The 23994-nt window shown below is 35.9% G+C and overlaps 1 protein-coding gene across 3 annotated transcripts in view; it reads right to left on the minus strand.

Annotated features, from left to right (window-relative positions):
* The window catches only part of LOC106872855 (tRNA (32-2'-O)-methyltransferase regulator THADA), an 84276-nt gene extending 66285 nt beyond the window's left edge, over positions 1-17991 (minus strand). The window contains exons 1-7 of one of the 3 annotated variants that reach the window (XM_014919991.3): positions 16850-17991; positions 13137-13231; positions 11354-11478; positions 10870-11036; positions 7364-7396; positions 3575-3623; positions 1806-1993 (exon numbers count right to left, since the gene is read on the minus strand). In XM_014919991.3, the coding sequence (XP_014775477.1) occupies positions 1806-1993; positions 3575-3623; positions 7364-7396; positions 10870-11036; positions 11354-11478; positions 13137-13231; positions 16850-16940 (748 nt within the window). In that variant the 5' untranslated portion in view covers positions 16941-17991. Of the gene's footprint in view, positions 1-1805; positions 1994-3574; positions 3624-7363; positions 7397-10869; positions 11037-11353; positions 11479-13136; positions 13232-16709 lie in introns of all 3 variants that reach the window. The other 2 variants (XM_052977833.2, XM_014919992.3) reach the window with 2 other exon arrangements.
* Between the last annotated feature and the right edge of the window lie 6003 nt (positions 17992-23994).

Genomic DNA, 23994 nt, shown 5'->3' on the forward strand with positions numbered 1-23994 from the left:
TGAAGGAGAGAGAGGGGGGGAGCTGCACCAGCACTCAGTTGGTACTCATCTGCAGTTGAATAGAGTGGAGCAGTGTGAAATAATGTCTTGCTCAAAAATGACATATTGCCATCTGGTCCAGGAACTGCACTCAGGAAAGTGACATTATGATTATGAGCCCAACACTCTAATCACAAAACCATGTTGTATGGTTAGGGCATTAGGTTCACAATTTTTAAAATGCTGATTCTCAAGGAGAAACATTAAATTCAGGAATAGTAAAACAGATAAACAGGTATAAAGTGAGAGTACAAACTACCATGGAATGAAGTCATTGTAACAGACTGATAACAGTGGTGGGAGCACTGAAAAATAAGACAGTGCATCATTATCATTTAATCATTATCTTTTACTTGTTTTAGGCATTGAGCTGTGGCCATGCTGGGGAACTACTTTGAAGGGTTTAGTCAAACAAATCAACTTTAGTACATATTTTGAAGTCTGACACTTATTCTACCAGTCTCTTTTGCTGAACTACTAAGTTACAGAGATGTAAACAAACCAATGCTTGTTGTCATGCAGTGGGGGTGGGATGACAGACTCAGACACAAAGACACACAGATACATCATCACCATTTACTGTCTAATTTCCCATGTTGGCATAAGCTGAACGGTTTCACAGGAGCTGGTACATCAGAGAACTGCACCAGGCTCTGTTGTCTGTTTTGGCATGGTTTCTGTGGAGGTGTATGGCTTCATGGTTAAGGTGTTGGCCTCATGATCATAAGATCGTGGTTTCAATCCCTGGACCAGGTGACGCGTTGTGTTCTTGAGCAAAACACTTCATTTCATGTTGCTCCAGTTCATTCAGCTGGCAAAAATGAGCAATCATGCGACAGACCAGTGTCCCGTCCAGGTGGGGAATTTATACACCATGGAAACTGGGAAACCAGCCCTTATGTGTCAGCATGACTCGAGAAGGTTAAAATAAAAAAGGTTGGCATGGTTTCTACAGCTGGAAATCCTTCCTAATGCCATTTTACAATGTGTACTGCGTGCTTTTTATGTGACACCAGCATCAGCAGGGTCACCAAATAATTTGCAACACAAAGAACCTTTTACAGGAATAAGCAGCAGGAATATTTAACATAGAAATTAAACCTTAATCACTATGTCTAATGCAAAAAAACAACTCAAGAATACGATTGCAATTTGCTAGAATATTACCAATGTCATAAAATAATCTGACCATCTAAGACTTCTTGTGAAACCAGATCTAATAACAATTTCATCTTTAGTGCACTTTTTCTGAGCAAAACCACCACTCAGTACATTGGAGCTACTGCTGACAGAGAGCAAACATCAGGCTGGATACAGAAGACAGTAGTACAACCAGCAGCTGGCTAGAGTGCTGTCATAACAATGGACAGACAGTGACCACAACATACAATGATCAGCTAACAGCACAATAGCAACTACTACGATACCTAGTCCAAGAACAATAAGCTTCAATCTATCTCAGTGTTTGATGTTTGTAGTAACATTTTTTTTTGTTTACAATAAAAATAAATATATTTTCTTACCAAAGTTCACAAACAGATTTCAGTGGTCTTTGTCATAACTTATATATACACACACAGACACACAATGAACTTCCACACAGTCTCTGTCTATCATGTTCACTCAAAAGGGACTGGTCAGCCCAGAGCTATTGTAGATGACACTCATGGCGCCATGCAGTAGGACGGAACCCAAAATTACGTACTTGTAGAGTAAACTGGATGCATTTAAGCATAAAGACATAATACTTTGATCATTAACATTACCTTCTTGAATGAGAATTAAAGCTGTTGATGCCAGCTGTGCTGAAATTGTGTCCATTTCATCAGTGTTGGAAGATATTGCATTGGTATAAGCTGCAGAGAATTTCTGTAAAACTTTATTCACTGCTTTTGATGTCGACAGACAGTGATGCATGATTTCATTACATTGTACAGGTGGGATGTTGGTGAGGCTAACAAAGAAACAGAAACATACACTAGGTGATGACTTGACAACTATAACACTGGTAATGGGAGAGGTAGTGATAATAGTAGATGAAGTGATAACGATAGATGTACTGATAATGATGGATGTAATGGTAATGACAGGAGTAGTGGTAATGACAGTGGTAGTGATAGAGATAGTGGTAATGACAGGAGTAGTGGTAATGACAGTGGTAGTGATAGAGATAGTGGTAATGACAAAGATAGTGGTAATGACAGAGATAGTGGTAATGATGAAGGTTATGGTAATAACAGTAGTAATGTTAAAGGTAGTGGTAACGGTGGAGGAAGTGGTAATGATGGAAGTGATGGTAATGACAAAGATAGTGGTAATGATGGAAGTAATAGTAATGACAGGTTAGTGGTAATGAGAAGGACAGTGATAATGATGGGAAACAATTATAATAGTTATAATAGTGGTGGTGGTAATAGTCAAGGGTAAAAGCAATGAAAACCAATGAGTGTTCTCATGTCTGGGTCAAATAGATTTACTATCAAAAGACATGACCTACCATAACTATTTTTTTTTGTTGTTTTTTCAGACTATATTATCCAATGTTGCCTTCCTTTCTTTTAAAATGGTAGGGCATGATTTAAGGGAGATTTGGTTGTTATTTCCACCAGTTCAAACAACCAGATAGTGGTCGCTTTGTTAACTCAAGAACATTTAAGTCTTATTGTGTTAATAAGGAGATGATGATAATGATATGGAAAGTGGTAATGAAGATCTGCAATAATAACACAAGACAGGTAGTAATAGAAATGTATGAGACAGGAATATTGATGGGACTCTGATAGTAACAGGGACAGAAGTTGAAAAGATGAAACAGAAAGACAAGTAAAGATGAATTGAGATAATAGTTTTGAAAATGACATATAAACACACACACACAATCCAAATAAGACAAAGAAATGCTTTAACATATCTTTAATGATTAGTTACAATTGTTTCTGTACCAACTCTTCTTGCAATGCCAGTTGCACGCAGAGTTTTACAGAAACAATTGTAACCGATCATTAAAGATATGTTAAAGCATTTCTTTGTCTTCTTATTCAGATTATATTTTACTCTTCACTAGACCCTCACAACAGTTTAACTGTCATGAAACCAAGATTTTCTGCACCTGAAGAATTTTGGTATAAGTTTGGAATCCAACAGTGTTGGTAGTCCAGAACTCAGGTTGAGTGTTTTTCTGGAAATAGCCTGCCTGATCTTAGATTATATTTATATATATATTTGGATCAAGTTTATTGAGGTAGATTTTCTATGGCGAGATATCCTGCTTGTATTACGCTGCTTATGCAACGTCGAGACAAGAGGACACACACACACAAACTTCTTTCAGTTTTTCTACCAAAATCAACTTCAAAGGCTTTGGTTGGTCTGGAGCTATATTGAGGACACTTGCCCAAGGTGCCATGCAATGGAACTGAACCAGAAACCACATGAGTTGCAAAGTGAGTTTCTTAACCACACATCCATGGCTGCGCTTATATATGAACTAATAAAAATATTTTACAGTAATATATTAAACGTTTGCTGTACTTACCTGAGAACAGTGAGGAATTCCTGGAGACACTGAGATAAAAATTTTATCACTGGAAAAATAGATTAAACATCAATATGTCATCATTATCATCATCATTTTGAAGTCTACATTTCTATGTTGGGGTTGGAAAGGTAAGCAATGTGAAAAATTATCATCCACCACAATCTCTTTCATGAGGTCTAACAATCCCAAGATCTAATCATAACCTCTTCATCCATGTCCACTGAGGGCATTATGAACCAACAAGAGAGTAGTAAAAACCTGTTAGAAGTAAAAACTGCCTTCAAATCACATCCTACCATCTTAAAAGAGGAAGGACACATTGAATACTGTATTCCTAGAGATACTATGTCTAGAAAGAAAGACTGTTGAGCATAACTGAAATGCCTTTGATCACAGATCTGCTTTATTGGGGTGACCTGGGTGAAACAACAACAGCAGAGGGTAGGATATATAATTTGATAATAACTAAAAACTTAAATGAAACTTAGGAACAGGCATGGTTCTTTGGTTTAAAAGTCACTTCACAGTCTTGAGATTCCAGGATCAATGCCAGTTTGTGCCACCTTATGGTCTTCATACCATAAGAGTGAAATTTGGTGATCGTGTTCAAAATGGGTAAGTGGAGCAAAATGAGAACGTTTTGATTTCTTGTTATTTTCTCCCTAACTGTTTGAACTATGACATTACAAGTATTGCATCATTATTTTTGGGAGTGAAAATAAGTCAGCATAGTTGTTACTGAAGTTGAGAGGGTTTGAAAGGAAAGTCAGGTGACAGATACTTTTTTTTTTTCAAGAAATTCTTCCTCAACTTTGACCCAATTGCAATTGAGGTTGCTGATAAAATAGCTAGATAATTGTAGATGTTTAACAATCAATATTCTTTTCTCTGTTGGATTCCAAATAAATTTTTTCCCATATTAATATCTAATTTAATAATATTCAATTTTCAAAAAGTTATGTCTAAAATGGAGTAAAATGAATAACGACAAATTTCAGTAATTTCTTTAACAGCATGGTGCATAAATATATCAGGAAAGAGCCACTTCATCAGTTCGTGAAGAAGCTCTGGGGAATATTTTATGTTGAGTTTTTTAGATTTAGTCAAGTTTGTTAATTTCATATCATGCACAGTTTTTCTGAGAGCCGCTTTCACTTGACCAAGATATTTAACAATTTTATTGCTTTTCTGCTCTATCTTTCTCATGTCCAAGGATGTATATTGATGTGCATGAGTCTTTTTTCAAATGTAATTCTGGAGAACTGAAGAAACAAGTTTACCATAGCTTTATCTTACCGGTGTTGCCCCAGCTAAATTTGTCTTTTATACGCTCAAAGAGAACAGAGATAATTTTCTGAAATAGTGTTCTGAATATATTATAGTGCTTTTAATGCATTTAAAGAAGGTCATTTGCTTAGCTGACAAAGTTTTTTGTAAGGTAGAGAACACTTGTAAAAACATTTTTTTTTTCCCCCTCAAAATCAAAAATTCTGTAAATATTACCCATTGTGCCCACCCTTCCAGGCAAAAAACTGAAAGCCAATCAGAAAGATTGAACCTACTCTTGGCTGGTAGATCTACTCCAGCACCCAGGTTAACACCACCAGCACAATCTTATTCTTGGAGGTCTTCAGTGAAGACCATTCTGAAGCAAGCATTCAGATCAGGTCGCCAGTCTGAGAACAATCCATAACTTTTTATCTCCCTCCTGCTCACATCCTGCCTTGTAGGGTGTGAGCAGGAAGGATTTCATAAGCAAAAGTACTTATAAGCATTGCCCTTTTCTTCTAACCACCAAGAAAGAAACTGGCCTTTTTAATAAAGTACATAATTTTAGACTAGTGGTGACTAATCTGATCTGACGTTTTGCTTTATAGTGCACCAGATATAGAAAAATATATTTCATGAAAGATGATCTCCCTGCTTTCATATCTTCATATCTTCCTGATAATTTTCACAGAAAACACAAAGACAAGTCAATATAGCTGATCTTATCTCATTCGCCAAGTTAATAGTCTTCTACAAAGTCAGCACTGTAAGTTAACAAAACAATTATCTATTTACAGAAGTCTTACCAGACAAAGCAATAACCTTATGGTTTAACTGCTTATAACTAAAAGATTGGGCTATTATTGTAGACTTAATGTAGAAGATATGACAGGAAACTACCAACCTTGTAATTAGCAGCCTTGTACTCTATTCAACAACCTAACTGACACTTTCTAAATTTGGTTCACAAACAGAAAATATAACAACTGGTAAACAGAAAATTCATATCCCATTGACATCAACTTTTTGCCTTTCATCTTTTCAAAGGCGATTAAATAAAAAGTATTAGCAGATATGATTCCAAGAGAATTAGATATGATACTTTGTGGTATTTCATCATACTCTGTCTATGCTGAATTTTTAAATGGTTACTTTAATCTGTTGCCTGGTTTAACACCAACTCTTGCTCCCAGAGTGCCTTAAGCAGAGTTTACTCTATTGCAAGCATTTATATCAGGTCTCTGGTTTGAGGATAACTTCTTTCCTTCTGACTATCAGTCTCAGGGTCTTTGATAAAAATAAAGGGTCATTGTGAGTGTTGCCTTTCTCCTTCATGACGAAGCAGTGAAAAAACAAATGTCAAAAGTTACTAGTTTAGTACTGGGCATAACAGTTGACTTCCTCCTCCTCCTCCTCATCATTTAAAGTCCATTTTTCCATGCTGGTATGGCCCAAATGGTTTGGTTTGACAGGATTTGGTGAGCTGCACCAAGCCCCAGTGTCAGCTTTGATGTCTATGGCTGGATGCCCTTCCTAATGCCAACTACTTTACAATGTGTACTGGGTGCTTTTTTTCATGCCACTAGCAGTAGAAAGGTTATTAACTTGTAAAATTTAAAAAATAACAGGGAGAAAAAGGAAAAAGAAAACTCATGATTAAGGTTGGGCAGGGGAAGATTTGAGAGGGGAGCCAAGTGGCTTTATGCCAAGTGTTGAAAGGTTAAAATATAATAGAGGGACAAGCACAGGTCCCTATTGAGGAGATATATGGCTATGCTACATTATATAAAAATGGGTGTGGTAAGTAGCTTGCATACCAACCACATGGTTCCGGGTTCAGTCCCACTGCGTGGCACCTTGGGCAAGTGTCTTCTACTATAGCCTCGGGCTGACCAAAGCCTTGTGAGTGGATTTGGTAGACAGAAACTGAAAAAAGCCCGTCATATATATGTATGTGTGTATATGTTGTGTATCTGTGTTTGTCCCCCCAACATCGCTTGACAACCGATGCTGGTGTGTTTAGGTCCCCGTACCTTAGCGGTTCGGCAAAAAGAGACCGATAGAATAAGTCCTGGGGTCGATTTGATTTGACTAAAGGCGGTCCTCCAGCATGGCCGCAGTCAAATGACTGAAACAAGTAAAAGAAAAGAAAGAATAGTAGTGATGGAGTCTTCCTTAGAGCCTGCTACTGAATAACACAAACAATCATACCACAGTTGGGTGAGTACCTAGTAAATTGAAATTTCATTGCCAGCTGTAGCTTTTCCACTTCATCTACATTGCATATGTTCTTGAAAATGACATTAATGTCACAAATCTTAAGTTTATTACTTTAATGTGACAAGGCTGTTTACTGGCTGATGAATAGTTTAAATTTGATCATAAAGAGTGAAACAACTGACTCCATTTATTACACAAATATTTGTCTATTTACACTCCATCATTAACAGGTTCTAGAGAATAAACAGTAAAGACTTTCTATTTTCTATATCACTGAATATATTAAAAGTTACTTACCTGGCATGCATTGTTTTCGCAAACTTTCTTCTCCTGTAAAATAAAAGAATATTTAACATTACCATAAAATGTATGCTCGTGTTTAGAATCTTGCAAAATGAATTGATAAATGTATATATAGTATATACGCACATGTAACGCCCCCCCCCCCCCCCCCCGCCACTAGAGGCAGAAAACACTTGTTCCTGGGTTACATGGAAAAAGGAGGTAACTCTTTGCAAAGTAACTTTCAGAAACTGATTGTCTTCCTTACATCCATTGGTCATAAAAAAAAAAAAATACTGCTTTTTATATTAAATTCACGTCTTTGAAAGTTTTTTAAAATATTTACTTCTGGTTTTCTAGCGTCAGTGACGTCTATATCTCTCTAGCCATCTTTCCCTATTTATATCTATCTTATTTGTCTAACTAGCTAGATCTCTCTCTCTTTCTTCCTCTCTCTATATCTCACTCACTCTCTATTGTTCTCCCTTTCATTTTTCAGATGCTATTGTTTCCACTTTAAGTTCAATCATTATTGTTTTCACTGTAAGTTTGCAATCGCTATTTATTATTAGGTTGTCAAGTATGAAATTTGTAGAAAAAAAGTTTGCTAATGTTTTATAAATACAAGGAATAGTTTTATTCATCAAAGTATGCACCCATATTGTCAATACAGTTTTGCCATTTCAGTGGTAGCTTGTCCAGCCTATAACTGTAAAAGCCTAGCAATCTAGAGTCAATAAAATCTTGGAAGACCTGTTTTAAAGTATTGTCGGAATTAAATTTTTTCCTATCAAAGAGTTATCTAAATTCAGGAAGTGGTAGTCAGTGGGGTCAAGATCAGGTGAGTATGGTGGATGATGGAGAACTTCCAATTCCAACTCCTGTAGTTTCGCCAATGTCTTTTTTGTGATGTGTGGTCTGGCATTGTCTTGCAATAAAATAAGAGGGGATCTGTTGACTAATTTAGGCTGTTTTTTGTAAGTTTGGCTGTGATTGATGAGCCAGGTTTAATGAATTTATAGTGGATCATACCTGTGCCAGACCACCAAACACACAGCATCAGCTTCTTTTGAAGAATTTTGCTTTTTGGACTGTGTTGTCGTCGCTTGTCTTTGTCCAACCATTGTGCTGAACATTTACAGTTGTTGTATTGGATCCATTTCTCATCACGTTACAATTCAATTCAAAAATGATTAAATTTTGAGACGAGAAAGTAGCATAATGCAGGCTTCCAAACGTTACTTGTTCCTGATTTTCATTAAGTTCATGTGGAACCCACTTATCCAACTTTTTCTCTTTACCAATTTGAACTAGGTGAGTCAATATTGTTTGTTTGCTAACACCAAACAACAATGATAATTGAGGGCACTTTGAAATGGATCTGACTCGATGGTGGCTTTCAGCTCATCATTGTCCACCTTTATTTTTGGTTGACCATGTTGTTCATTTGTGAGGTCAAAGTTACCAGAACGAAATTTTGCAAACCAATTTGCTACAGTGTGCTGTGTAATAACATTAGAATGAAATACTCCATTAACATTTCGAGCTGTCTATGATGCTGTATTTCCAAGAAGGAACTCATATTTTAAAACTGTATGAATTTCTGACTTATCCATTTCTAAACAAAAATAGCAAAAAACGATTTATAAATACTTTATAAAGTGCAATAGAATAAAGAAATAGATGTGTCAGCTTTCTAACAAAAAATAAAGATTGTCAAAATATAATAATGGCACAAAATAAGTAGCTGTCAAAGTTTACCATATACCTTACTACAAATTTCGTACTTGATGACTTAACATAAACAACAACAAATTACTGACAGGAAGAAGTTCACAATTACTGATGAAAGTAATTTCATACATAATTTACTGACAGAAATAACTTTATAAATTTCACTTCAATCCATACACTTCGTTAAATTTGCCTACAAATTTCTTATTTACTTTTACAAGGGTTTTTTTTTTTTGACATAATTACCGATAAAAGTAAGTTCATAGTTTACTGAGAGAAGTAACTTCATAAATTTCACTTAAATTTGTACACTTAGTTAATTTCCCTAAAAATTTTTTATTTACCTTTGCAACAGTTTTGTGTATTTCTGTTGTTAATGGCTTTTTTCTGGTTCCTCAATACTGGCTCTTTGGTTCACTGACAAATTTCGCTTCAACCTGTACAATTCTTTATTTTCTGTAAAAATTTCTTATTTACTTTCTGCTCGTTGGATTAAGAAATATAATTTCTGTAACCCAGTTATTTTCATTGTCTGCTATTTTCTGCACCCATGCGTTTTTATATGTGTATATAACAATGCCTAGAAGGAAAGCGTCAAATTTGTCTGCAATGTCAAGGTCAGCCAAAAGAATATCTCCGTCCAGGAAAAGAGAGAGAGCTGCAGAAAAGGAAGCATACCAAGAAACAAACAGACTGTGCACTACAAAAGCCAGACCATCTAAAAGTGATAAACAGAGGTATGCACAGCTGACAAGGAATAGGATCTTCACTGCAGAACGAAGAGCAGTTGCAACAGCCCAGAGAAGCAACTTCTATGAAACAGCTTTCAATTATGACCCAGCAGTTCATTATGCAAATGACACTAGAGTTTCCATTGGTGCAATGACAACTGAGTGCATACATTGTAAAGCAAGTAAGTGGCCTGGAGAGATACCTGTACCGTGTTGCAGTGGTAGAAAGGTTAAACTTCCTGCAATCCCCCAACCTCCAGAGCCATTGAAGAAACTGTTGTCATCAACTGACCAAGATTCCAAGCACTTCCAAAACAAAATTAGACAATACAATGCTGCACTACAGATGACATCATTTGGAGCCACAAGAGATATAACTGAGCCAGGATTCATATAAACTTTCAAGATCCAAGGTCAGATTTACTATCAGATTAGCTCTCTACTACCTCTTTTTACTGACTTTCATTGTTTATAATCTGTGCCTGTTTTTTGGTTACGAAATAAGCTAGACAAAATGTGTTTTTGAATTATGTGTATTTACTTTATATGCATATATGAGTCGAAAACTTCCTTTTAACATTTCACTTAACGTCTATGTTCCATGCTGGCATGGGTTAGAGAGTTATTATTGTAGAAAGTTGGTATCTTAGCTACTAGCAGTTGAGACCTGCGTAATCTAGACGGCGTTTTTAAATTTCCTTATTTTCTTCAACAACCTGTCTGTTGGTGACTGAGTGACTAAGAAGTCATCTGTTATAGTAATGCGATATGAAAGAAGTTGTTAGTTTATTCAGTAAAAGTCCATAGCAGTGAATACGACATTAAATTTGTTAAGTCTCTTGAGTAACACAGTCTCTCGACATACAATGGAAACGTTTGATTCCAATCAGAGTATCTGCTCTCTTCCTTCTGTCTTAATCCGAACTTGTAAAAGTCTTACTATATATGAAATCAAGGATACTTTATATAGGAAATGAACAAAATATATAGTTCTAAATAAGGAAGATAAAAATACATTCAACTGCCATGAAGTTAAAAAAAAGAAAATATACAAACCCAAGGTGAAATTTTCTAGTAAGTTCAATATTGCTTCAATCAAAGCTCTTAAATGGTCGTGTTGGTGATGAGACATGTTCCAGAAATTACTAATTAGATGGCTTATTTCTCGCTCAATTTGGGTAGCGATACAACTCTGGCTGGCAGGTGGGAAACTTTGGAACAGACTAAATAAGATAAAGAATGTGATGGAAATTAGCAAATATTTGTGGGGGGGGGGGGGGTGTACATGTGGTTCATTAACACCAATAATAAAGCTAATAATATTTTAAAATATTGAAATTTTAATACTGTTCTTTGTTACAAATTTTTTCTATTTACGTATTTTTCAGGTTAGGAATCTTTTTTTTACTGCTGGTTTTCAAAAGCGTAGAATGACTGGTTATAATGTCAATAAGTAATATATGCTGTGAAATGCTGTCATTGAAACGCATGCGCACACAAATACACAATTATACAAATATTTTTTTAAGAAAAAGATTACCTTTTAAAAACATTTTTTAAAGGATGTCGAGTTGGATAACGAATGTAGATAGCTACCATAACATCAACAGCAATCTGAATATGTTCTGACTGTATGTCATGTTGAGCCTTTAATAGTCCAATAATCTATAAGGAGAAAAAAATTTTTTTACTTCAAGTGTGGTTCTCATAGTGGTAACAGCTTTACAAAGGAGATAATCATTTTTTATACTAATTGGTAGAACTACAAAATTGACCAACCAGCATCAGCTGTAATCTCAGCTATAACAATGAAAGAGCTTTGGTCATATCCTCCAACCCATGCCAGCATAGGAAACAGATGTTAAAGGATGATGATGATGGCAATGATGATTATATATATACTAGCAGAGACACCCGGTGTTGCTCGGGAATGAAATTGTTGCTTATATACTTGAAGAAAAAAAGGCAAAATATGCTGTATAGAAATTTGAGGACATTCTGTAGATGGACTCTCAGATGAATGATGGCTGGGTGCCTCTCATGAATGGGGAAAATTGAAGATGTGCCAAAAAGCCTCATTGGTACTTGGAAACTTTTACGAAAATTAAAATGGGGATTAAATGAAAAAAATGATTTACATGAATATCCTCACAAGAGTAATTGAAATAAATGGCGATTGTGGAACCCCCCATGCATGCATGCATACACACGTGTGTCTTTGTAAATAGGTTTGTATACATTTATGTATGTGTGTGTTTGTAAGAGACAGAGTGTGAGTGAGAGAGAGAGGTTTGTTGTCATGTATACGTACATGCATAAATATACATACATCTTTGGATGTATGCATATGACAACACAGCCCTTGACTCACTCACACCCTGTCTCTTACAAACACGCACGCGCATGCATACACACGTGTGTCTTTGTAAATATGTTTGTATACATTTATGTATGTGTGTGCTTGTAAGAGACAGAGTGTGAGTGAGTCAAGGGGTGTGTGTGTGCGTGTGTATGTAGTATTTACTCTCTCTCTCATACACACTCACACACAAAATAGAGAGTGAAGTTTTTTGCCGTTGTTACGTCAATACCGGAAGTTGACATTGAGGAACCTTTTTAAAGAAGTAAATCTTAAATATAAAGCAATATTATTTATTTTTAATTAAAAAAATCAAATGAAGAGCCTAACATTTATCCGAGGTTAAATTATTCATGCATCACAAGTATGGAAGCATTTGATGAAGTCGATTTCATGTGAAAAGCGATTACACACACATCTCTGTTTTATATATAGTATAGATATATATATATGGATGGATATACATACTAATTATGGAATGCAGAACATTGCGTGTGTGTTCATACCATGGTCATCATCATTCTAACATCCATTTCTACATGCCTGCATGGGTTGGATGGAGTATGGTGAGATGGATTTCTACAACTGGATGCCTTTCCTGCTGTCAATCTTCAAGCCAGATATGTTTTCACAAAAGATTGCAAACGAAGGACACCACTTGTCTGATAGTGACAATCCTTTAGAACTATTGTGCAATGTTAAGACAAAGAGACACCAACAGGCACATACACACACAACTATGCACATATGCACGCACACACACACACACACATATATGATGGGCTTCCTTCAGTTTCTGTCAAGCAAATCCACTCACAAAGCTTTGGTTGGTCCAGGGCTTAGTAGAAGACACTAACCTAAGGACTAAACCCAAAACTATGCAGGACAGTGTGCAGTATGTGTGTTTATGTAATTACTCATTGTAAAATGTACAAAGACTCAGGGTGCTCATATGTATACATACTTTTTTGGGGACTTGCAATAATTCTTTATCATTTGTGCAAGTGAATAATTCTGATAAATGAACAAATAAAACAGGATGTTCTTGCAAATCAGGCTCTGAAATAGAAACAAAAAATAAATAGCATAAACATAGGATTTTTTAAAAATACTCTACAAAATATGCAACTGACTGATGGCAAATTAATACTAAGATAATAATGATGATGATGAATTTATAGTATGCAATATTCAGGTGCACTACAACTCACTGGGAAAGGGTAAAAGAAGGCACATAAAACAGCAATAAGTCGAGTAAAGAAAGACAGAATAATAGCCAAAAGTGCATGAATAGCACACAAAATAAAACATAAAAAGACAGAAAAGTGAATAGTAAAAGAGCCTTTTACTAGGCCTCCGTTGGTCATGGCTGACCATGGATGATGTCATCCATCCATTGAGTTATTTATTCAGTTTTTGCAACGCCTCCTGTGGCTGTAGAAACCGATGCGAGAGTGGCAGTCTCGTTTGCAGAGGTCACACCTATACGTTGAATCCGGTCTGTTGGCAGTTTTTTAATACTTTTATTTTTCAAAATTAAGATAAACAAAAGTTTAATCTAAAATATACTCTCCTTCATTTTCTACAATGCTCTTCCATCTATCTGGTAGACTTGCAAGGCCCCACTTCCAAAATGTCCGTGACAAAAAATACTCCTCCAGTACTGTTCTGACCTCATCTACAGAACTCATATATTTTCTCCCCAAATGATTTTGAAGACTGCGGAATAAATGATAATCAGATGGGGTAATGTCCACCAAATATGGTGGGTGGAATATCGTTTCCTATTCAAACTGTTCCAGCCTTTTGAATGTCATCCTCGCTGAATGTGGCCAAGCATTATCCTGATGAAAGAACACCTTTCGTCTTAAAACCAAAGATGGTCATTTTTTCTTTTAGTGTTGACTTAAGCCACTGAGGCTGCTTGCAGTAGAACTTTGTTATCCTTTGGTTTGGGTTTAAAAGTTCAGAGTGGACTAAACCTTTCATATCCCAACAAACAGATAACAACATCTTACATGGGTGAAGACCTTCTTTAGGCTGGGGTGCCAGTGTTTCTCCTTTCCCTACCCAGTCTTCAACGCATGACATTTTTATAGAGAGCCCATTTTTCATCACCAGTCACTATTTGGTCCAAAAAAGGTTCATTCGTGAGACGTGACAGCAAAGAAGAGAACACATTCACTCTCTGCTCATGAATAGACTTAGAAAGTTTGTGAGGAACCCATTGGCTCAATTTGCTAACTTTTCCAAAGGCATGCAGGTTTGGTAGAATGACTAAATCCAAGCTTCTCTGCTAGTTCCTAAGCAGTTATGATGGGATTTTGTTCTACCAGGGTTTGCAGGATGTCCTCATTGAGCACTACAGATCTTCCAGGACATGGCTCATCTTCTAGACTGTAAGATTCCAGCTTGGAACTTCTGAAACCCCCATTGACACTGGCTTACGCTTATTGTCCAATCCCCATATACTGCATTAATATTCCTTGCACTTTCTATTGCAAAATATGCCAAATATGCTCCTTTGTCACTTCCATTATAGCCTTGAAAAAATAACTGTTAAAATCGAACTGTACTCTTCAAAACTTACGCTAAGAATAACTACAAAGTAAAATCATTACCTGCTTTTATAGCAAGTTGATGCTGGTAGTTTATCCAGTCCCACTCTGACTTTTAGTTTACGCAATTGAAAAAGCCGTATTATTTATGGGATGATCCAACACACACACACATGATGTCTGTGTTACAACTTATTTCTATGTCTAGAGCTTATTCTATTCTATCAAACTCATTTTGCTCAATTACACAAGGTTGCAAAGTGAATTTCTCAACCACACAAGCCCCAAAGCTATATAAATATATATATAAAATATCTATTGAACGTTTTGTTCATTGTTCAAAGGACACTGTGAAGGTGAGGGAAAATACCTTGCTTGGAAACAGGTGAGAGTGGCAGAGAAAACATTCAGCCACAGAAAACCTGCCTCAACAAGTTTTGTGTTACTCAAGATACGCAGTAAAAGTGGGTGTTAAAACGATGATGATGATGTGTTGGATATTTTAGGTTGCTATTAAAATGTATTGTTATTTTTGTTGTTCATGAGTTGATGAATGTTCAATATTACATTTAGGGCATCATTCAATAATTCAGTGAACGTTCTGGAGGAGGGTATGGATTGTATTACATTTCTTAGAATTTGTTGTTATTTCCGTGTTGTTGTTGAAGATGGAATATAAATTTGAGCGCTTTTGTTATTCACCATATTATTTCCTCCTTTCCAAAATAACTATTAACCTGATCTAAGTAATTTTCACTAGTAATTTATTATCTGTGTCTAACGGTATTTTGTCGCGAGCTTTACCTTTCAAGTTGGTTGATATTTATCTTTCATTTATTCTATGTATGACATTTGTTCAAATTATTATTGCCATAACGATATTGTTTCCATGTTTAAAATTATTACTGTTATAATATCGTCTGAACTTGATTATATAAATATATATATATATATATATATATATATATATATATATATAAAGAAGTTGATTGTTATGACCGATCAGAAAGTGACCATTGGTTTCACAAGGTCTGGCCATTTGATTAAGACGAATCGCTTATACAACTAAGTGCTTTATAGGTGCGAAACTAATGGTCATTCTCTGACCGGTCATAACAATCAACTTCGTACAAAATATATTACTGTTTTAATGTTTTAGGGTGTGCTTCTTTTTCGGATATATGGACTAATGACGTTTATATATATATATATATATATATATATATATATATATATATATATATATATTGTAATGTAATAGTTGTGAAAAATATCAAAAATTGTTTATAGTTTCCGACATTATTTGATGTAGAATTCAATATTATGGGTGGATATATTATATCAAAAGTTAACTCTGGATTGGATTACTGATGACAGTCCTGAATAGCACAACCGGCGACGAAAAATGTAGGCTGTCAAATTTTAATTTAACAAACATGTAGATATGTATATGAACACAGATATATGTAATATGCATATATATATAATTATAATACATTATATATATATATATATATATATATATATATATATATATATATATATATATATAAGGCGATAGTAGATTATAACAATAATTTTTGCAATCTAAAATATTAAATAAAATAAAGCTTCGTCGATCTCCGAACAAAACCAAACCCAGCTGCGCATTGACGAAAGTGAAAGCAGAGACATGAACTCAAGGATAGTCACCTAAACTACCATAATCATCTTATCGGAAAATTTCTAGCCAAATATTATTTTATGTAATTATTTAATGCGACAAACTAGTCCCAATCATACATCGAAGCTATTTCCACTCCGTGTCTCCAATGTCATGGACAACAGGATCGATCAATCGAGTGGTTATTTGTCGCATTCGAGCCATGTTTTCTTAACCGTATTGATAAAACGTAATTTCATATTTGCAAAAAATAATCAATAATAAATTACGTCTCTTTTAACATTTAGTAAGCAGATATCTCTAAACATTTACTTACTCTTGTATTTCAGTCTACCTTCAATTGAAGAAATTATTTTCTTACTTAAATTACTTCATAGAGGTTCTAATACTGAGCACTATATAGATATGCATTACTAAAGTATCCCAGCATAATATATAGCAACAACAAGCACTAACCTGGAATTTTTGTCCTTAATTCAAGAATTTCTTGTAAAAAATTGGGTGGAATATGATGTACGGCAGCCAAAGCCATATTTTTGTTTGTCATTAACCGGCGACACGTGTTTATGAAGCCATTTTACGAGGGAGAAATCATTGTAAGTTGTTATGATATGACGACGACTGCTTTGTTGAAACGGCTGATCTCTTTCAAGTGTAATCTCATATTAATATTCCGGCATATATAAAGCGGTGAACTGGCAGAATTGTAAGCATGTCGAGTAAAATGCTAGGCGGCATTTCGTCCGTCTTTATGTTCTGAGTTCAAATACCGCTGGGGTTGACTTTGCCTTTCATCCTTTCGAATGTCGATAAAATAAATACCAGTTGAGCACTGTTACTGACTTAGCCCCACCCCCGAAATTGCCTTGTGCTAAAATTTGAAACCAGTATTCCGGTATATTTTCTTAACCACTATTACTGTAGACTATATTTTATTGAGTGTTGTCTGGCAATTAAGTCCAGTCATTCACTCTCGGCCTTCATTTCCCTAAAAGAGTTCGTCAGCTAAGTATGAATGTGTGTGCACGTGTATAGTCTCTCTCTCTATATATATGTATATATATATGTATGTATATATTATATGCATGTATGTGTATATCTATCTATCTATCTATTTATCTCTCTCTCTCTCTCTCTCTCTATATATATATATATATATATATATATAGAGAGAGAGAGAGAGAGAGAGAGAGAGAATGTGTGACACTCCGTCGGCTGCGACGACGAAAGTTCCACTTGATCCGATCAACGGAACAGCCTACTCGTGAAATTAACGTGCGAGTGGCTGAGCAGATGTGTGTAACCTTAATGTAGATCTCAGGAAGATTCAGCGTGACACAGAGTGTGACAAGTCTGACCCTTTGAAATGCAGGTACAACAGAAACAGGAAGAAAGAGTGAGAGAAAGTTGTGGTGAAAGAGTACAGCAGGGTTCACCACCAACCCCTGCCGGAGCCTTGTGGAACTTTAGGTATTTTTGGTCAATAAATAAACACTCACGTCGAAACCGCGAGTCCGCTGTCCTAACCACTGGGCCATTGCGCCTCCACTATCTCTCTCTTCCCCCTCTCGTTCTTCCTTCTGTTACTACTATATTTCTCTCTTCCTCTCGTTGCTCACCTATTTTCTACTTCCTCCCCTTGTTTCTCTCTCTACCACTCTCTCTCTCTTCCTTACCCCTCGCTGGTCACATGTGTCCACTTACTGATTCTTTTCTTCCTTGGCTATCGCCGAGCAGCAAACACGCGAACTTACTTCGTCCCGCTTCCAGTTCGTTGCTTCACAGCGTTCAATATACACACAATTTTTCACGTCTGGCCGTATAGCCTTTTCCGTTTGTTTTCCTGTCTTGTTTTCTGTCCGCCACTACATTCCGCCATGGTACAAGTTTAATTTGTGTATACAAATTTAATTTGTGGTCCGTGGGAAGAGCCATTTTAACGATGCGTCCTGCCCTACTCTTCGAAACGCCTGTGTTAGAATGGGGGTAGCTGATGAAGGAAAATGTTCTCTATGTGGCCTGTGTGTGTTCTGTACTCTGGTTATTATTACTTTTTGTCTACGTTTTGTTTGCAATATCCTGTACCCAGATATGCACCTATATATACAGGTAGATGTAGGTATGCACATACCTGTACGTATATATGCATATACTCATTCATTATTTGTTTTATATATATATATATTGTCTCATGTGCAAAATAGGAGAACGGTTAGTTTCCTTCAGAAATTTCTGGAAATTTCAAACATTGTATACATTTGCAGGCTCAACGTTACTACCGTTTCAGTATTGTGCTAGCTTCTGAACATGGCACACCACGCTAAATTTACTCCCAATCTCCGAAATGAAATTGTCAAGACGAAAGTTTTAGGAATGACTCGCTCGGTATTTCACAAGGAGATCTAATAGTGTAGTTTCACGTGTTCTTAAGCTCTATGAAGAAACTAAAGGATTTGAACAAAAAAAAAGGCAACTGGTAGACCACGCAAAACCACCACTCGAGATAATGGAGCCATGAAGGATCTTTAGTAGAAAGTGGGTTATACATCTTTAGATTGTATACCTGACTTTCTACTATAATATTAAAGAAATAGACGGAACGCTGAACTCCAGACTAAACAACTTAAACAACATTTATTTACTTGGTAAAACATACATATCTTTAGTTATACATCTTTAGAGGTGAGAATAACGAGCTGTCGAGTATAAGACCGAAAGATGTAGAGACAGCTTTAAACACACGTCCTTGCTCAATCGCTGGCCAGCGTGAAAGAGAATGAATTGAGCGGGAAACGCTTGCTTTATTAATTCTACGCATGCGAAGGCGTTACTACAGAGCTCCCTCGCCAGAGCGGAAACGCACGATAAATAAAATCTGTTAGAATGCCTGAGACAGGATGGCCTCTGAAAAACCACCCACAAGATGTGGTACAAACACACACAAAGAAAATTCAAAGAAATGAAATGTACACTTGTGAAATACATGCAACGTATAAATGAAATGACAATGACAAAACAACCGTGATGACAACTGTCCAGGAAACTGGAATCACGCGATGTAAAAGTCTGAGAGTTTGTTTTCCCGGAAAGGAAAGAAAATGTGTGAGTGCACAAGTGTGTGTGTGAGAAAAAACACAGAACATGCAATGTATAAATGAAATGACAATGACAAAACAACCGTGATGACAACTGTCCAGGAAACTGGAATCACGAGATGTAAAAGTCTGAGAGTTTGTTTTCCCTGAAAGGAAAGAAAATGTATGAGTGCACAAGTGTGTGTGTGAGAAAAAACACAGAACAAGTGAAAGTGTCTGTAGTATAGACTGCGAAAAATCCCAAAACACCGAGATAGAGTACATTGATGAAAACGTCGGCGCAGGAACTGCTCTAGCTGTGTTCTGTATGTGTGGTGGTAATGATTCAGTTGAAACTTGGCGACGTCGGGGGGAAAGCTTGTAATTGATAGTAGTAATTGTTGTCGTGACGGTGGTAATCTTGGTTGGCGCACGACGCTGGTGGCGAAAAGGCTGTTTGGTGAGGTACGCTTTTACAGAACGATCGACAGACACAATTTCTGTACGACCATTAGCGAAAACCTCGAAGAAAAATTTTCTTAACCCAAGATGAAAGAACGACCGTATGAAATGAATGACAAGAGTTATTGTGTGGCATAAAAGATGTATGTGTAATGTGAGAGTGTGAAATGCGACATATAAAAACATAAAAAGCAGGCCGTAAATCCTGTCTGTTTTTCGTGAGTGGAAAAAAATCCACTCTAACAGAGACGAGAATAAAAACTGCGCTTGTTGAGTCGTGTTGACTATGTTTGGAGATGTTGGTAATGTGTAGTTCAGTCTCCATTGCCGTATTTGTTCTTTAGTCGAGGTTCACCAGTTATAAGTTGGTAATCCGTAGTTCATGCTGCGTTTTTTCTTCGTCGGGGGTCACCACTTTAGTAGAAAGTGGGTTATACATCTTTAGATTGTATACCTGACTTTCTACTAAAAAATTAAAGAAATTGACGGAACGCTGAACTCCAGACTAAACAACTTAAACAACATTTATTTACTTGGTAAAACATACATATCTTTAGTTATACATCTTTAGAGGTGAGAATAACGAGCTGTCGAGTATAAGACCGAAAGATGTAGAGACAGCTTTAAACACACGTCCTTGCTCAATCGCTGGCCAGCGAGAAAGAGAATGAATTGAGCGGGAAACGCTTGCTTTATTAATTCTACGCATGCGTAAGACTACGCATGCGAAGGCGTTACTACAGATCCTTTCGAGACTGCGGCTGGAATTTCTAAAAAAATAAAAGTAAATAATGGTATGGACGTGAGCCGCTTTACAGTGTCTCTTCGTCTGATGGAATTTGGATAAAAGACTTGTTCCCCAGCAACGAAACCGACCATCAGTTAGAACAAGTTGGAAAGGCTTTCGTTTGCAGAAGTTCATGTGAACTGGAGGGATGAAAATTGGTCAAAAGTTCATTTTAGCGATGAAAGCAAATTCAATTTAGTAGGTTCAGATGGTAGACAATATGTTAGTCACTTTCAGGAGATCGGCTAAAATCCAAGTGCCTGAAGAAATCTGCCAAGTTTAGAGGAGGAAGCGTCATGGTGTGGGGAATGATTTCTTCTGAAGGAGTTGGCCCTCTAGTGCAGATTAAAGGGACTATTAATGCTAATATCTATTTGAATTTGGTTAAACAGCACGTGATCCCATCATTACGAGCATTTCCGAATCAACCGTGCATTTTCATGCAAGATAACGCCCCTTGACATACTGCAAGGCCTGTCACTGGCTTCTTTACTGAACAAAATATCCAAGTAAGGAAGTGGCCAGCACAAAGTCCAGACTTAAATCCAATTGAAAACCTTTGGAAGATACTTGGAGATAAAGTAATACAAAGGGCACCAACTACTACGACGAATTTATGGGAGATATTAGAAGAGGAATGGAAGAAAGTAACACCTGACTTGTGCAGGAAACTTGTTATGTCCTGTGGCAATCGATGTGCAGAAGTGATCTCCAACAAAGGTCTACAAACATCATACTAAGTGTATTAAGTTTATATTTACATTTCTTTCAATCATTATTATGGTTTTGAGTCAATTGAAGAATATTTTGGTTTGATCGTTCTCTTATTTTGCACATGAGACATTTGGACGAAACTAGTCTTAGTATTATTAACTTTATTAAGACCATTGTACAAATTTAGATTTTTCACAGAATTTAGCGAATGGTTAACCGTATTTATGAAATTAGTTGCGAATTTGTACGTTTACTATCATAAATATACAAGTATACTTAAAACTCTACGAACATAACTTTTCTGGGATAAACTTGCTGAACCATCTAGAGAAGGAGAAAGAGTGTAAACAACTGTCGTTGGAGATAGATATAATTGTTATTTGAGATAATATTATAATGTTATTATTCTTGTTATTATTATTATCATCATAAATATAAAAATAAATTTACTATTATCATTATTGCTATTATTGTTATTGTCTAAAGTTAAATAAAAATAAATACAAAGTTGGGTGATTGTTCATACCACATGTAACGTGGCTGTTAACTAGTGAGTATGTTGGTAGGTGAAAAAAATAATAAAAATAACTAAAATTAGTAAAAAGGATGAAATTAGTGAAACTAGCTGAAGGTGTGTTTCCTCCAATGCTGGCATCTGTATGCTCTCTGTGTTATCTAGTTCACTAAATTATTCTTGGAGAACAGAATGTGGAATAGCTCCAAGTTACAGAGAGGACAAAAATCTTTACCCTTGTCGTAGGGTATTGAAGTAGCCAGTATTGACCATTCCAAAGAGAATTGCTTATTGCAGTCCTTAAGTTTCCAGATTAACTTACTAAGACCGGTACTATCATTTTTATTCCGATCCCTAAAGGATGAATAATGATTGGATATTCTGTTGGAGACCTGCGTCGAGGAGTAACCAATATAATGCGAGACCTCTGTGTTAGTCGTTACCTTACATTGATAAACCAAATTTTTGGTCTTGGCATTCGCACTTAAAAACTTAATTCTATTACAATTAGATTCCGAGATACTAATCTTATTGTTGTGATAGTTATTGTTATATTTGCTAATGTTGTACTTATTACCTATATTTTTATCTAAATAACTATTGCTACTATATGAGTGTGTTGAATTACTGGAGTAATTGTTATTATTATTATTATTATTATTATTATTATTATTATTATTATTATTATTATTATTATTATCATCATCATCATTACTATTATTATCATCATAATTGGGATGGTTGACTAGAGATGAATCTAACAGTCTAAAATTATGGGAAGATATTATTTGTAACATATTTTTTGTACTAGAAAACCCAAATCTAACCTTATGTGTGTTGATGATTGGGTAATAGTGAGAACCCCTAGGAAAGTTCCTATTCACCGCGTCGCGGAACTGCAAAACCAAATTGGATTTAACTTGTTTCCCAAATGGGACAATGAACCAGATGTTGTCATCAGATCTAGGTACAGTGTTGGTATTGCTAAATAAATTAAGTTTATTGTTTTTATAAAGGTGTTTAGAGCCGGTTAAGCCTCCTCTTTTATGTGAATGATTATAATAAGTAGGTGCCACTTTCTTAGTTAAGTGAGAAGAAGGGGAAGAAATAGAATTGAGTTTATCCTTGCTAGTAGTGGAAATATCCTGCTGAACAAAGGACGAAAGATCACTAAATGAATTGATGTATCTTACCTTGTCTTTGTAACCTGCCTTCAATAAGGCTGAATTATAAAGTCAGCCTCTTTATTGAAAATGTGGGAGTTAGAGGAAAGTTTAGAAAATCTGAGTGAAATACTCTTAACTAAATTACTGGTGACAGACCTTGGATGGTTACTAAAAGGGCTTATGTACCTAAGATTCGTTGATGGTTTATGGAAAGGAAAGTGTGTGTTGCTGTGTAAGCCTAAAGTTACGTCTAGAAAGTTGGCTACGGAGACCTCACCTTCAAAAACGATGCCAAAACCCATTCTCCGGAAGAATCTAGCTAATCTATTTTTAACCTTTTGGATGTGCTGGGTAGTGACATTTTGCAGGTATAGCAGACAATCATCTCTGTATAGAACTCCATTAATGTTTGGGAATTGGTCTGCTAATTCATATAATATATATACGAACAAACTACATCAGCTGAATCCGAACTTCCCATAGGAACGTCAAAAGCCTCCGGAGTATCCTTACGAATCCATAGCTTATTGTTAAATTTTATAATTGATTTTAGAGCCTCTAATATTACATTAATTTCGTCCCTAGAAAGACCTGCCTTATTATGGGCGAACCAAAGTGCCTTGTTGAGAATAATGGGGTTAATTGATAAGTAGAAACTAGAGATGTCGAACTGTATAAATTTGGTATTACTCTTGTCTTTAATTGAACTAAACCATTCTATAACTTGAGAAGAATTTGACCATAGTCTTAGTTTTAACTTATCTACTATTGTAGGTATTTACCTTGTATTGCCATTTATTTAGGTTAATTACCGTATCATAATATGATACTATATTAAGGGCGTGGCTGGAGGAACCGGAGGAAGCAAGGAAAGGGATAGCGGC

Source organism: Octopus bimaculoides, chromosome 2 (assembly GCF_046866305.1).
Source record: "Octopus bimaculoides isolate indiv1 chromosome 2, ASM4686630v1, whole genome shotgun sequence".
In the NCBI taxonomy this organism is placed as follows: domain Eukaryota; kingdom Metazoa; phylum Mollusca; class Cephalopoda; order Octopoda; family Octopodidae; genus Octopus; species Octopus bimaculoides.